Source organism: Lissotriton vulgaris, unplaced genomic scaffold, assembly GCF_964263255.1.
Source record: "Lissotriton vulgaris unplaced genomic scaffold, aLisVul1.2 SCAFFOLD_654, whole genome shotgun sequence".
NCBI classification, from domain to species: domain Eukaryota; kingdom Metazoa; phylum Chordata; class Amphibia; order Caudata; family Salamandridae; genus Lissotriton; species Lissotriton vulgaris.
In genome coordinates this window covers 535,622-552,578 of record NW_028247511.1, presented here as the reverse complement: position 1 = coordinate 552,578, position 16,957 = coordinate 535,622, and the positions used below count along the sequence as shown (strand labels likewise).

The 16,957-nt window shown below is 43.8% G+C and overlaps 1 protein-coding gene across 2 annotated transcripts in view; it reads right to left on the bottom strand.

The window, feature by feature from the left end:
• LOC147665156 (butyrophilin subfamily 1 member A1-like) overlaps nt 1-16,957 on the bottom strand; it is a 140,021-nt gene that overhangs the window by 58,996 nt on the left and 64,068 nt on the right. For both annotated transcript variants that reach the window (XM_086949726.1, XM_086949725.1), the window contains exon 5: nt 1,964-2,080. In XM_086949726.1, coding sequence (XP_086805852.1) covers nt 1,964-2,080 — 117 coding nt within the window. The remainder of the gene's footprint in view (nt 1-1,963; nt 2,081-16,957) is intronic.

The window sequence follows — 16,957 nt, the reverse complement described above, 5'->3', positions numbered from 1 at the left end:
GAGCATGCGTCTGAGTTTCATAGGGTCTGTGAAATAGTGAGACGAGCCGCGTATCGTTATTCTGTATTTCGCCGGGCCCGCAAAGCCAAATTGATATCCCCTCGATTTTAGTTGTGGTCGCAGGGCTAAGAAGGCCTTCCTGATCTCCACAGTCTCCTTACTATAGTCTTGGGAGATGTAGATCTTTGCATCCTTCCATAGAATATGATTGTGCTTCCGAACAAAGGCGAGTATTTGTTCCACATGTTGGTAGCGCAACGGCTTACAGACGATGGGCCTAGGACCTTTTTGCGTCTTGGTGATTCTTCCGGGCACTCTGTGCGCTCTATCAAATTCTAGAGGATTGGCAAAAGTCATACTCGTGGCCTGGGCAAACCATGATTCCAAAAACTGGACGCACGACCCTTCAGAATCTTCGGACCCTTCCGGAACCCCAAAAATGCGCAGGTTCCCTCTTCTATTTCTATCCTCTAACTCAGCCAGCCTTCTAGTAGTTTGGTCAGAGGAGATGTGTAGGTGTTTCATTGCTGCACAGGTTTTGACTTCGATGTCTTCCAAACGGCTTATCCTGGATTCCGTTTCTGTCAGGCGCGCGTTGGTGTCCCTAATATCTTGACGGATCGCCACCACTTCCTCCTTGGTGACCTTAGCTAAGTCTTTCACTTCGTCCAACCTATTTAAGATCATATCAAGTGCCTCCGTGGGGACTTTCTTTGGCTTGTTTGGCGATCCCGGGTTCGAATGTTCTGATTTGAGCCTTTTTAGGGTGCCTTGATCCTTGGTCTCCATTGCGGTTTTATTTTTGGAGCTTTGAGTGACACAGTCACGCTGTTGTAAGTAAGAGAGTGGAGGTAAGTCGGAAGGAAAGATAGCCTTGGTGCGCCTAGTAGTTGCGGTGTGTCGCCTGGATGGTCTTGAAGTGCGAGGCGTCCAAAGAGTTACTCAGGGATTGCACGTGGCATCATGGAGAAGTCACCATGGACTGAGAGCAGGCAATACCCTCTTAATGCATTCCTATGGTATTCATATGGCCCCAATGCATAGATCCCTCGTTGCCCTCGTTGACAGATCGTGAATATATGCCCCTTATTCTCTTAGCAGTCCCAGTGGTGCCAGTACTGTATTTCAGACTTTCATCATGGGGATCCGACTCAATAATGGGCATTCGCGCTCATTTTCATGTTAGGCAAAGTGGCGGCCGCCATCTTGGTAAAGGTATCAGAAGCCCCGGGTCCCCACATGGCCGATCGGACCTTTACTCACACGTCCGCATCCAGGGTCGGACACCCCGTCGTCTTCCAGGACATCACTGCTTCGTTCTGTGTAGTCCCACCGCGTGGTTGCACTCGGCAATATCTCGGCGGCGACGCTCTCTCAGCGCCTCTACGTTGCTCCCTCTTCAGTGGTGCGGCAGGGGACGTCCGGAGTCCCGCTCTGTGCAAGTTCGGTTCTGGTGCAGCCCCAGCCTCGAGAGTTGGCTCACTACATTCCCGGTGTATTCCGGTCAGTGAATCCGCCGTCGCATCGCCGTTTCAGGCTTGTGCAAACGTTCCAATTGCCTGCATGAACGTCCGTGACGGGAGGAGAGACGCTCTACACCGCCATCTCCTCGGCGTCCAAGCCACGCCCCCTCCTGATTGTGATATTTTCAATAGTTAATTGCTCCCTTGATTTATTTCCTTGATAAATGTATTTTATTGAGGCTGTGATCTCTCAGTTTGTTTGATAATATTGTGCACTCACATCTCTGGAAGTAGTGTAGCCCTGTATACAAATCCTAAATAAATGAATGATACATATTGCACATATGCAGATTAACATTATAGATTAAGTTAACAAAGATTATGTTTATGCTTACTTGACCTTGATGTTCATATCTGTAGTTATGTTTTTGTTTACGGGTCATTAGGATTACTGTAGTGTGTCTTTGTTGGTGTCTTTAACACGTTATACAGACACTTACCTTTTTCTTGGTGTTGCTTATGGAAGAAGTAAATTGCTGGTATCATTATGACAACAAAAAGTGCCAGGAGAATTAGAAGGGCAATGACGGCTGAGGAGACCATCGAGAAGAAGGAATCTGGGAAGAGAAATGCACAGTCATAACAACAAGATTAGTAAAGCTAAGTCTGATGAGATAAGAGGAAACGTGTTGACAGTGGAGAGACAGCTGTCCCACTCTCAATGACGGACTAGAGGTAAGCCCACTCTCAATGACGGACTAGCGGTTACCACGCTCTCAATGACAGACTAGATGGACTAGAGGTTACCCCACTCTCAATGACGGACTAGACGGACTAGAGGTTACCACACTCTCAATGACGGACTAGAGGTTACCACACTCTCAATGACGGACTCGAGGTTACCACACTCTCAATGACAGACTAGAGGTTACCCCACTCTCAATGATGAACTAGAGGTTACCCCACTCTCAATGACGAACTAAAGGTTACCCCACTCTCAATGACGGACTAGAGGTAAGCCCACTCTCAATGACGGACTAGCGGTTACCACACTCTCAATGACGGACTAGATGGACTAGAGGTTACCCCACTCTCAATGACGTACTAGACGGACTAGAGGTTACCTCTCTCTCAATGACGGACTAGAGGTTACCACACTCTCAGTGACGGACTAGAGGTTACCACACTCTCAATGACGGACTAGAGGTTACCACACTCTCAATGACAGACTATAGGCTACCACACTCTCAATGACGGACTAGAGGTTACCACACTCTCAATGGCGGACTAGAGGTTACCACACTCTCAATGACAGACTATAGGTTACTAGCTCTGGTTTAAATTGTTTGTATGTCTGCGGGTGGAGTAAAACCATTAGGTATTATGAAGGCCCTCACCCACCAGCCTAGTTGGTGGCATGCTTCATCATCGGGCCCCACCCGAGGTACCGAGTGTACCTCAGGTGTGCTTTAACGCCAGATTACTGCGGAGCTGTTTTTTTTGGTTCATGAGGGTGCTGTGAGTGTGCTATGAGTGAGGTTTTAAATACTGTCCTGGGTGTCCCAAAGACTGTTTTAATGGTGGGCCCCAGGCAGTCAATAAAAACAAAGGCTAACGGATGTGCACGGTAGGCTTATGGCCACCGACGTCCTGTGCAGTCAACTAGTTTCAGCCAGCCCTTTTCTTCTACTGGCTTTCGTCAGGACCTTGTATGTGTAGAGTGTTACAGGCGTTAGTATGAGTTTGTCAGTGCCCTGTGTGTAAAGCACACGCTACGGTTCTTATATGTGCAAGAGGTGGTTCCTCTCGAGTTGTACACCTAATTTTAGCGAACAACTCAGCATGGAGCTCAGCCGGGGGCCAGGACCATGTGCACTTCCGCAATGTCGCTGGGCCCGCAATGAATATGTTGTCCGGGCAGAGGCTCCATGAGAGCCTTCATAAAACCTAATGGTTTTCCTCCAGCCGCAGACATACAAACAATTTAAACCAGAGCTAGTTCTCATTGATTTCTAACATATAAACTTGGGAAACGGACTAGCCTCTCTAGTTCTCCTCTCTCTTTTTGATTACAACAGACTATAGGTTACCACACTTTCAATGATGGACTAGAGTTTACCACAATCTCAATGACGGACTACAGAAGGACCTTTCAGTATATGTTAGATTTGTCGTCAATAGGCCACCGTATTTACAGTATTGTGTCATGAAGCTAGATTTGCAATTAAATGGCAATCATGCACATTCATCTATTGTATTTACTAAGATTTACATTAATACTATTTATTAAGCTGTGTTAGAAGACTTTTCAACTGGATCATTGTGAATTTTACATCATCACTACCTTCTGGATCCATAGCATTGAAAACCTTACTCGACTGCCAACTAATACATTAATGTCTTATCACATACTATTTTCTAATACAACCCATGCTCCTGGCAACCTAATCTTATATAATGATCAAAGACATAGCGCCCGAACACAAAACAGAAATCCTCAGTCCTCAGTGGATAATAGCAAAGAGTTTCTCTGGTAGAGTCCCCATTGTGCTCATAAGGGTCTTGTAAAGCATTACACCCACCACCTAGTTTGCGGATGGTATGCTGTTTAGAAGTGATAGATCACAACCAGCTTGTTCCCAAGTTTCTGTCATGTAACAGGAGATGTAAATTGTAACTTTGTTTGGAATCCCTGTTTTGGGAAATCTTGATTGTGAAAAGATCTCTGGGAGTGCCCTCAAACTACTTTCACAGTGGTGCTGCTGAGAGGTACTGCCTTTGGGTAAGTATCGGCATGGTTCTCCACAACTAAGAACTATTTGTTGCAGGAGGCTGAGGAGAGGCCAAATGAACCAAAAAGATCAATGTCCCATTCTCAAATGGTGCACCAACCACAGGCAGTGGGGATAAAGGTGCTGTTGTCTTACCTCCCAGCTTATCACGCAGTTGCCAAGTGTGAAAGTTGTACTGGATCTCTCTCTGTCATGATGCATTCTTGGCCAGTAAAGCCGAGTCCAACCTGCCCTGACTCTTTAACTTTCCCACCCACAGACCTTAATGAGCCAGAGACAACAGGAAGTTCCTGAGTACTAGAGGACTATAAACCTCTTATTAATCCATGACTCACACACTAGCACATGGTTCTCTTCTTATCCTCCTCTCCATGTTGAGCTGGGGCGATGGGTGCCTTTGCCTGGACCTTCTGAGAGTCTGCCTTCATCTGCTTAAAACCGTTCTCTAGACTCTGAAAGTCTGGGAATGTCACAGTCTCTTCCAGTAGTGCAGTCTGTGCTCTAGTAGGCACTTCTAACACTATCAAGACCTCTAGGCTCCTGGTCCTGATACTTAACCGGTTGCAGTGAGATCATAGCCCAAAATATTTCCAGTACCATGCTTCTCTCTTAACTTCCATCAGCCATGGCACACAAGCTACTGACATCTACTTCTAATCTGGAAAGAGGGTACTCCATATTGTCCCCACCAGCTATTAGGTCTATACCACTTGCATCAGGGAAACTCTAATCAGGTCTGAAATACTTCTTCTCAAACCTAACCCAGTAGGCACCTATTGTATTTATTTATTTTGTTTTTAGAGTTTTTTATAGTGTGAACAAGACCCTTTCAGGTGACAGAGCACTTCACAAGAATAACTAAGGAGTGTATGATACAAATTGGTAAACAGTTTACAAAAACCTAGTATAAGACATAAGGAGAGTATTACAAAGTAAATGGTAAGCAGAGAGATAAGAACAAAGAGTCAATCATAACTGACATAAGCAAAGTCCGATTGGGGTCAGGATGGTGTGTAGATGCCTGGGGAAAGCAGGATATTATCAAGGATCTCGTGGGTATGGGCCTAGGTGTGATAAGAAGCAGTGAAGAGCAGGCGGGAACGAGTCTCTCATAAGGAGAGGGAAGCATGTCTTCAGTGTGAAAGGAATTTGTTGGAAAGTAGAATTTTTACTACTTTCCTGAAAGTAGATGGGTTGCAACTGATCTGGGGAGGGAGAGAGCTCCAGATTTTGCAGGAAATTCTGGAGAAGGATCAGTTGTAGGTTTGCTGCTTGTTAAAATGTTGTGGCTTAGGTAGCAAGGAGCTTGTACCTCTGGAAGATCTATTTCTACCAGTTTTTGGGTCAGGAAAGAGGGGGTGTTGTGGTGCAGCGCTTTCTATGTCATACAAACAATTTTGAGATGGATCCTTGCTTCATAGGGTAGCTATTTCAGAGACTGGAGGTCAGAGGTGATATGATCACTTTTTTTTTATCCCGTGATGAGCTTAGCTACCACCTTCAGGGGTACAAGTGTGATTTTTGGGATGCCACCATGGGTCTTGCTAGCATAGTTTAATTTCAATAAAACAAGAGCTTAGACCGCTGTTCTGAGGTCTGCCAAGGGGAAAAAAGGTTTTAGGTTCCATAGGGCATGCAGTTGATGCGTAGCTCCTCTAGTGGTTACGCTAGTGGGAGAGGGTGTGACTAAACGACTAAGCCAGCCGATTTTGAAGCTGGGGAACCAGATTCGAGTCTGGTGGAAGGCTCAAACATCCTGTGATTCTGGGCAAATCACTTAATCTCATGATGCCTATAAATGAATGTGTCCGTCTGTAATGCAACTGGTGCTCATGTAAAGTGCTCTGATACCTTTGGGTCGAGTTCGCGCTATATAAAACTGCAAAAACAACAAACAAAAAATAACTAATGTGTTTTTGCATGTGGAGGGCATTGTCCACGATTATACCTAGGGATTTAGTTGAGCCAATGATGTGTGGGGCACAGTTCAAGGCTGTAAGCTGTGGGAGCTAGTTGTTGATATTAGGGGCAATGGTGGGCATTGAGATCAATAAGAAATCTGTTTTGAGGGCATTGAGTTTGAGGAGGGAGCGAGTCAGCCAATGTTGCTTTTTTGTGAAGGTGTTATTTAGGATACTGATGCCAACGGGAGATGCGATTTTCATGCAGAGTTGAAAGTCATTCTCTTACATGTATGAGATGAGGGGGAGTTTGAGCATTTCGGTTAACGGTTCTGTAAAGGTTAGAAAATGTCAGGAGAGAGTAGATCCTTCGGATAAGGGAAGTGACAGTGGTGACTGATCAGAAAGAGCGTGGTTGTTTAGAATGTGCTGAGATCTATTGTGAAGGAAGGAGGAGAACCACAGGCAGGAAGGAATATTTCTCCTATTGATACTTTGCGTGCCACAGGCCCTTTTGCATCACCTCTCACAGTTAATACACTACATATGGTGGGTGTGAAAGAGCTATTGTGTTCCTCCTTCCATTATAGTAAAGCTGAAATATTCCTAATTGGCATTTTTTACTTACATATAAGTCCCTAGTATACGGTACCAAAGTGTATCCAAGGTGTGCAAGTTAAATGTCACAAGTGAACTGCAGCATCCATTGTGCCATCCACTACAGTATCAGTGTAAACATGACTGCAGGAATACTAGTGTAGCCTGACTGTAGGAGTGTAAACACTGCAATTTGACCAGTCACAAATAAACCCATTTTACAGGCTTAAATCATAGTAACCCCTAAGTAGGCCTTACTGCCTACAAGGCAGGCTGTATGGTATTTAAAAATCGGAGAAGTAAATCTTTAATTTTATAGATGTCCTTAAAGTGATAAGCCCCAAAAGTTATTTTCACTGTAGCAAGGCTGGCTGTTCCATCGGAAAACACTGAGTGGAGCTGTGAGTATCCTTTCTGACAGTGCAACATTAAATCCTGCTCGACAGGTCTGCCAGGGATTTTCATATGCGAGCTGAGGGCACCATTCAAAGCGGCCTCTTCTGTCACAGTCAAAAGTTGGCTGACCCGGCCGAGGCCAATCTTTTGCAACCCTCCCATCCCTAGGGCCTGATCCAATCACTGTGGGCATTTTTGTTTTACATATTATCAAAGCCTGTTTGATAGGTCTGCTGGGTTTACATATAACCGAGGAGAACTTCAATGTAGGGAAACAGGATTCTAAAACAATTCTTTTGTATCGATCATCTGTTTGCTGAAAACCCTATTTTTTGTTCTACAAGACTTTTGTTTATGAGTTTTTTTGTGGTAGGGTGGCTGTTTTGAACTGGTTGTAGTGTGAGATGGGGGAGGATACTAGGATTATCATAGTACACTCCCCACATATAACCAGAACCCCCAAAGCCCAGGTTTAGTGTAGCCGAAGGTTTGTGCATCTTCTTAAAAATACCCAAAATGGTAGGAACCTTGACCCTCATTGGCATTGGTTAGGTTATCCGCAGGATTCATTCTGACCTGGTAGCTGGTGCCAGGCATAAATGTAGCATATCCAGACACTCTCCTAAGAACATTGCAGGATCTGTGAAAGATCAGAAGAGGACTGTACCTGCAGTCTGAGATCTGAAAAGAGCCCTTAAGGACTGAACATGCTCTTCCTCTTGTACCGAGGACAAGGAACTGGATGCCAAGAATCAGAAGTCTCACCTCATGTTCAAGCAACAGGAATGCAACAAGCTTACAAGGGGCCTTTCCAGCAACTGCATAGCTGACCAGGGGCAAAATGGTTCTGGACTGGGCCTTGCTGTTGGCTTATGCCTGACACCCAGTGAGTCTCTAAAGGCCTCTTTTGGAGTCCTGGGGGCTGCAGAAGTGCAATCATGTGGTGGATTGGGACTTAAAGTTCTAAGTCAGAAGGTGAAATCTTTTGCCGAGGGTGAACCTGGTTGGTATCCCTGATTTGCGCTCCATCACAGTCAGCGCCTAATTCACCCAGGTCCTGCTCTGCTGTGACCATAGGACAACATTGACACTTGGTGCTTCTTGGAGCTATTTCTACTGGAAACTTTAAAAATTCATATATCCAGTTCCCCTTGTTGGAATGTTTTTGTTATTTTGTTTATTAAACATTATTCAAGGTATCTAATTCATTTTGGGATTTTTATAGTTTTGCATTTCAACTTTATTATTGTTTTAGTACTATTTAAATACTTTAGAAATTGCCTGCCTGTAAGTTAAGCCTGTCTTCTCTGTGCCTTATCTACAAGAGGGTTGAGCTCAGGTTCATGGAGTGATTTTAGTTGCTACTTCATTTGCTCATTATTCATTTGATCATTCACAGGCACTCTTCCAAGGAGTCTACTGGCAAGCCACTCATTAAAACAGCTGCCATCGAAACGTTATTCAAAGTCGGAGTCCTACAGGCTGTGTTAAAACTCACGGACCATTCCAAAATACCCCTGCGGAAGGTCCTTTGCCTCCATGGGTCCCAGGCTCTGGAATTCCCTCCCCTTGGACATCCGCTCTATAAGCTGTTATGGCCGCTTCCGGAAAGCCATTAAAACCTGGCTATTTAATCAATAACCTGTGGCTCTGTCGTGTTATGTGGCTCTTGTCTCCGTTAGCGCCGGGAAACCCTTTTTGGGTAGCTGTCGCGCTCTACAAACTGAAAAAAAAAAAAATACATTTCCACATACATGGGAAAAGCTCTTTTGTAACTTTTGCTGAGTCGGAGGCGTGTTGCCTTTCCCAGGAGTATCTCTCTCTGCTGTAATCATACATTTCTCTATCTTGAAGGCTACCCTCACTCCCTTCAATGTTTTCTTCTTTTATTTCTCTTGCATTTTCCTCTCCCCTCTGTCCCTTTTTCTTTCGTCTTGCCCCCACTCCTCTTATCTCTCCTGCCTCCTTTACTCTCGTATCTAGCGAGCTAATCTCAATTTCTCCTTCACAAACTCCCTAGCCTTCTCCTTGGTTTTCTGGGAGCCAACGGCAAGCGTATGGATTCTGGCTTAACCCACCCAAAGGAAAGACTCCTGGACTCAGTGCGAATAGTAATGTTGAAACTGGTGAGGAAAGGAGGCTGAGGGAACGACTCACAGTCTCGGTTCCTAACATGGTAGTCAAGTCAAGTCAAGTCAGAGAATTTGTATAGCGCACTACATACCCAGAGGGTCTCAAGGCGCTTAGACAGGGGAGGAGGTTTACTTGTCAAATATCCACGTTTTAAGTTGCTTTCTGAATGCTAGCTGGTTCTGGGTAAGGCGAAGGTAAGCGGGGAGTGAGTTCCATGTTTTAGCAGCCAGGTATGAGAAGGATCTGCCTCCCATGGTGGTCTTGTTAATGACTCTCCACAAAGCTCGTAGCAGTTTCTTCCCTACCACCCAGTGTCTCTAACTTCTTTTTGCACAAGTCCAGGTCCAAGAGCAGCCACTGGTTAAAATATGCTCGCACAAGGCAGGTCATGGGAGTCCCAGAGGTCGGCTTCCATCCTCTGGCCGATACTGTGGGTTCTGATCTCAATAGACCGAAGGTAGACTTAGCGAAGTTCACTGGTAGTAGTCACTGGAGCAGATATGCTGCTGGGGGAGGGAGATGTCAGTGAGCTGGACAGTGCTTAAACATAGAAATACTCATAGAAATATATTTTAGTAACAATTTGTATTGCCACTTGTTTGTTCATTTTTATATTTGCAACTATACAAATTGTATACACTGGGATAGCACATTGGGTTTAATAAAATCATAAAACATATTCCTTGGGCACATCCTTCAGCGTGTCTATCCAAGGTAAAAAGAGGGTTTGAAATCAGGATGTATCAGGATGTATTCCCGTCTCAAAAAGAACTCAAGCTCGATTAAATATGTTCTGGTAAATTTTTCTGCACAACTAGACATTAAGTATGCTAATATCTTTCATCCACTAGATAAAGGCATCAGAACAGATTTAAAAAGGTGGCATAACCTTGCCCAACTGGGGGTTGGGTGCAACTCAACCGTAGAGATGATGTTGCCATCAAAGTTGCTATTTCTGCCATTAAGCCACCCCAACAACTAAGGACACATTTCTATGACAGGAGAAGGGAGACTTGAGTACCATCAACAGTATGATTCCATCCACTACATGGTGTTGGGGGGGTAGAGGGGTGGGTGAGAGTTGACTACAGTTGATGTCTATTATCGAACATCCCATCTTAAACATCTCCTGGAGTGGTCAAAGGTTTAAACTGAAAAACACCTGTGTTTTCGTTACAATACAATGGCAGGTTGACACCTGCGTAAGTGTTTTATGGCTCAATGCAAAGGCTGGACCTATTAACGATTCGCTCTCCTTTGTTAAAAGAATGATGTGAGCAGAGTTTGGAACCAAGTGGACGCTAGGATGGATCTCACTTCCTTATTGGCACAATTCGTCCAACTTTTTAGCAACCAAGCAATTCCACTGGGCATGGAAAGTGAAGTATTTTGCAAATGGTGTTCAACAAGATGCACTTTACTTACTTGAAAGGGAGTGATTCAATCTTTCAAACACACAAAGACGCAATACGGTGTAAAAGAAACTAAGGGCCAGAAGTACGACCCTTTTTTGCATGCGCAAACGGGTTTGCGACCTGTTTACGCATGCCAAAAACATATACTAACCCTATTTGGCGACTCGCAAATGATTTGCAACTCGCTAAATAGGATTAGTGTGTCCCTTCCTAAGAGCGATTCTGAGCCCTATGTAAGACTGTTTTGCGACTGCAATTGTGGTCGCAAAACAGTCGCAGTTTACCACCCTTCTCAGATGGGTGGTAAAGCACTCGCACACAGGAAGGGTTCCCTAGGGGACCCCTTCACCTTTGTGAATGCAGGGGAAATATTTTTTAGGGGCAGGCAGTGGTCCCAGGGACCACTACCTGCCCTTAAAAAATGAATCAAAAACGTTTCATTTTTCCTTTTTTTTTAAAATGCATCCTGTTTTCCTTTACTAAATGCATCCCCCGTTTTCATTCAAGGAAAACGAGCTGCATTTTTTTTTTAACTGCTTTTTTTAAAAGCAGTCCCAGACATGGAGTTCTGCTGAGCCCAGCAGGCCACCATACCTGGGAGGGCCAGCCATTCCCAATGGGGTCGCAAATTGTGAGTGCCTCATTAATATGCATGAGGCATGCAATTTGGGACTCACAATTTAACGCAATTGGCGAGTCGCAAACATCAATGGTCGTACATCTGGCCCTAAGAGATTCAGATACACACAAATCCCTCATTGATTGCTGCAACTAGACAAGAAAAAGGCAGTCACAAGACGGCCCATAACCCATTTGTAAAACTGTAATAAAGAGTAGGTATCCATGGACAAGCTCTTTGCCTCTAGAATTTATAACCCATTCTAAGAGACATGGATAAGTAAGAGATCTAGATTACAGGATGAGGAGTTAGGAGTAATCATCACAGAAGACAAGTAGGAAACAAATTGGGGGCATTCTAGGGGGTTGAAGCGAAAAGGTGACTAGCTAGACTGCAGAGAGAGCTGTTTTGTGGCAGAGTGGAAACACACAGCTCAAGTGCATGATGCAGTACTAGAAGCAGACCATCTTGATACAGCAGAGGGTGCACTGGCCTCTGCTAATGTGACTGATTCAGTGGTTTAGTGCATTTATTATGCCTATCACCAGCAAAGAGTTTCTAGGCACGGGTCAATATGCAGCTGCTCAATTACCCAACACTGTCTGAGCAGCCAGGGCCAGTTCTTCCGATGATGCCATGTCCCACAGTCCCAGTCATCAACTTTCATGAAGAAAAATAGGCAAACATCAGTGGGCATTAAGGTCTGAGCAGCACATCAGCCTTTCCCTGAATTGCACGTTAGTTTACTGGCAGTAGGGACCATAATATTGAAATTACCACAAAAGGGGTATCTGGAAAAACAGTAACACCACATCTACCACTGATCTCCGCAGGAGTATCCAGCAGCATTTCACTGCCCTAGAAGATTTGTGTCAATGGCCAGTCAGGAAAACATTAATGTGGCTTATACTCCAATATCTCTTGATTGCTAAAAATATTGAGGATATTACTATCGTAATTTCTATGCTATTATAAGGCATACTCTATCTCAGGAAATTAATCAAAGTGATATCACCAGTAACTTATGTTCCCAGATACCTCTCAGACCATTCACCTGTGTCACTAAGGTTTGGGGGCCACAGGGTTCGCTCTGAGATGCCACGGGGTTCGCTCTGAGATACCCCTTTGGCATCTAGGTGCTCAAGCCTTGACCGACCCTCAGTTTGCGCCGCGCTCTCGGAGGAGCTGGACCGTTATTTTGGAGAAAACTGCCGAACCTTGCGCTCGAGTGGGAGGCCATGAAGGTGGTCATCAGGGGGCATGTATTAAAACATCTTTTGGGGTTCGCCGACAACTAGAAAAGGATGCAGCGACACAAGAAGCAAAGCTACGTAGACTGGAAGCGGTGCTCCCTATGGATGACAGAATGGTGTGCGGTCAGGGAGGCCTCGCTGACTGACCTACGTAGGTTAGAGAAACACATACACAAAAAAACAATATCTGCAGTTTTGCTAAATAAATAGGCTTCATAAAAAGGAAGAGGCCATACAAAATATGAAAATATAAAACATCAACATTTTATGTTAACCCTTCTTTCTTATATCTTTGTAAAAATCCATCATGCCAGATCTGCATCAAGTGAAAAATACCAACTTATCCAATCAGTTTTGAAGGCTCAATCTAATACATAATTCATTATGACTATTATAGGTGTTATCATTAATAGTATCTGCAGGTTTAGTGTCATGTAGAATCTTGTGCTTTCATAGATCAAAGGATTACTATTAATCTAAAGAAATGTTAATGCGGAACTGATAATCAGTTAATCAGAAATGGTCCACATAAAAACAAGACATGAAAAAGCAACAACAATTAAAGATACATAAAATCCATAAGAATACACTCTATTAACGCAGTAACTGAAATAAAGGAATCATATCCATTAATACAGATCTAAAAAAACATTTTAAAAAGTTAAAAATTCTGTAGCAAAACATTTCATTGGGGGGTTATGAATAGCATCGGCAAAAGAGTTGGCAGACAAAATGCTTAATTGTAGACAAAGTGGTCTCACCCACTTTCGGCGGTGAACCATTAGGACAGGGCATACGAAGAGAACATGGGCAGTATCCTGGATCGAATTATTACACAGGTTACATTTGTCAGAGGAACCATACCATCTTGCTAATAATTTATTCAAAGGGAGGAGATCCTGCCTCAAGAGGAACCAAAAACGGCGTAAGCCATGGGGAAGGTTCCAGGAAGCATAAGGTTGCATCTGTTTAAATAAACAGGAGTTGACAGCATGAGTAGCACCTTTCTTTAAAATAAGTGAATCTCTGTCCCTCCTAAAACTTAAATTCCATGTTGCTAGTTTTAGGGTAGACTTTAGCTGGTGTGTAGAAAGCAAAAAGAGAGTTGATTCCTCCAATTCGAGTAGTGTAACAGCCCTTCTAAAATTCTTTATAAGTAGGGAGTATTCTTTTAGGGGGCCCAATAATTCTTTTTTATAAGGTATCTTAAAGTGGCCGGTTTTCCCTTGGCCAAACAATAGAACCAACGTATTACTCCCGCCAGGCCCTGAACCCAACTACTTCGTATGCCAAATTCAAGCCTAAGGGATGCCACCGTACAAGCATTGTTAACCGTGGTAAGATATCGCAAAAGTCTGCCCTCGACAGTATCCAAGAAGCCCCATTGCCCCAAATCAATAAGTTCAATGCCGTAGAGCAGAGAGGCTGGAATTTTTGCCCGGAAAGCCTCTAGCAAATGAACAAAATGTCTTTTGCCTGTGGCTTTATAAAGTGCATTTAGTCCTCTACCTTGTGACATGGCCTTCCGAGTATTGTTATCAATGTGGGCCTTATCGCTCAAGTTACCACATACTATTTTCCCTAAAACGACATAGGATTTTACAATTTCTAGCTTATGACCACCTAGAGACCAACTAAAATTCCCAGATTTTGTTTTTTCTTTCCCATCATGCACATTACTTTGCTTTTAGAGATATTAATCTTCAGATGATGGGACTCTGCAAATACATGTAATGCCTGCAGACGATTATTTAGTCCTTTTGGAGTGAGGTCTAGAAGCAGTATATCGTCTGCATACATCAAACATGTAATTGGTTTGTCCCCCAAAAGAGGGGCAATTCCTTCGCTTAGAGATAAGGTCTGGGGGAGTTCACAAACATAAAGGGAAAACAGTAGCGGGGCCAATAAACAGCCCTGTTTGAGACCATTGGCCGAGGGGATCGCTTGGGATAAGCCTCTCTCCCCTCCTAGTAATACTCTGCACCAGGTATCGGAGTGGAGGTCCTGAACTAGGTCTACGAGCCGGACTGGCATACCAAAAGCCGATAGTTTCCTCCACAGCAAAGGGCGATCAACTTTATCGAAAGCTGTGGAGAAATCTATAAAAGCTGCATAGACTCTCCCCCCTCTGACCCTGATGTATTTAATAGTTATTACTTGCAGTGCTGTTAAGTTATCCATGGTACCATGGTTCTTTCGAAATCCCGTCTGCTCAAAGGGAAGTATATTGGTCTGATCCACCCAATCATTAATTAATTTCAAAAGGCATCTTGCAAAAACGTTGCCAATTGCGTCCAGGAGAGCAATTTGACGATAGTTTTGAGGAGACAGCCGGTCACCCTTTTTATAAAGGGGAACCAAAATACTCCCCTTCCAAGATGGAAGAACCTTTCCGCTCAGAAGGCAAATGTTGAACACCGGGCATAGCAGTTTGCTCCATTTTGCACTACTTTGCTTTAGAACAGAAATTGGAAGTTCGTCCGGTCCAATGGCCCCAGAGGATCGCATTTCCCCAATAGCTAATTCAATATCCTTTTCCGAAAATATGACGAAAGGCTGACTGTCCTAATTAAAACTTATGGAGGGGACCACTGTTCCATTACTTGCGTAAAGGGCTATGACATAGTCCACCCATTTTTTCTCTTCAATGGGGATAGGGAGCGGGCTTGTTCTGGCCCCGCAGCCCTCACCTATGAGGGACCAGAACTGTTTCATTTCTCCATTAAAGGCGGCCTCTCTTAATTTTATCCAAATAATGTCCTCCCCCTCTTTTCGTAATTTGGCCTGGAACCTTCTCCTCCTCCTTTTTAATAGGGCTATTCTACGCGCTCCTTCAGCTGATTTACTCAAATATTGTTCCCTTACTAACTTATTTATTTCTATGTTGAGTAGTCGCAAGGGGCTGAAGGGTATTGTAGTATATCTTTTCTTATTTGGAATTTTTGCAACCAAGATCACCGCCTTCATAAAATCTGAGAAGCGCACAATTTCTGAGCCATGCCAATTAGCGAGGTCATTTATTGCTACATCAAGAGCACTCTCTAACTCTCGTTGTGCCTTTTATATTCCAGTAGCATCTCCCGGAATTAAGTCCAAAACTTACCAGATCACTGTTAAGTGACCACTGGTCAGATTTGGGGGGATTTAAATTCACAAGAGTAGATAGTATTTTATGGTCGCTAAAGAGAGTTTTAATAACCCTAAGATCCTTCAATAAGGTAAAGGTGGAGTTCTCCACTATTACATAATCTAGAATAGATTCACCCTGATTAGATTTATGGGTGAAGTTTGCAGGGGAATCGGAAGGAAGCCTTCCATTCGCAATGATCCCATCCATATCAGACAGTTCTTCAAGCAATATCTTCCCTCGCTTATTTGTTTTAATATTCTCAGGGAAGAGAGCTTGGGGGATCTGCTGTGATTCTTCTTTGTATTTGTCACGAAACAGGCTCATACTTAAATTAGAGATTTTACAATTCAAGTCCCCTACTAGGATTATGTTAGAAGAAGGAGTTTTCTCCCTAATACTCTGTATATAGGCAAAGACTTTTTTTAGAGTTGGGTTAAAACAAACTTCGGGGGGAATATTGGCGTTAATCAGAATTAAAGGATTAGAAACTTCAACATTGTCGAAACTAAACAACGTTATAGCCTGAAAAAGATTACAGGGATCCAGATAATGAGAGAAATTCAATTTTATCTGGTTGGACAATAAACAGGCAATACCCCCACTAGCGTGGCCTCTCCTGGAGGGGGAAGCGTAGCCCTCCAATACAAAATAGTCCCTTCCTATCAGAATATTATCCGAACACCATGTCTCTTGGAGACAGATCACACTGGCTTCTAGGGATAGGAGAAATTGATTTTTTTCGGGACTATTCTTCAACCCAGCGGCATTCCAAGATAATATCGATATATTGCCGCTAAAGATGAGAATAAGACACGTACTTATTAGTCAATTTCCTCGAGAGAACACCAGGCAACCAGTTCCATCTGAGACTTTCAACCTCAACATTTTCCTGGGGAGGGGGGGCATAGGAGGTTTGGTGTATGACACAAAGCGGAGATCTTTTGAAATGCAGATTTTTAAATCATCAAAGCCACCAGATTGTTCTATATCACCGGAGGCTGCCTGCAAAAGTGAAGAGAAAGAACCTAGAGATTTTGAGGTTTTAAAAGGTCTGCGAGAGAGGATATTCCCCCAAAAGGTAAGCATGAGCGAATTTTGCGGATCTCGCGTTCGCGAATTTTGCGGATTTGCGGATTCGCAATCCGCAAAATCCACGAATTCCCGCGAATTTGCGGATTTTTTTTTTTGTGTTCGCCCGTGTTTCTGCCAGTTCGCGAGGGTTTTGTACACTTTCGCAAATTGCGAACTTACCTGTCGG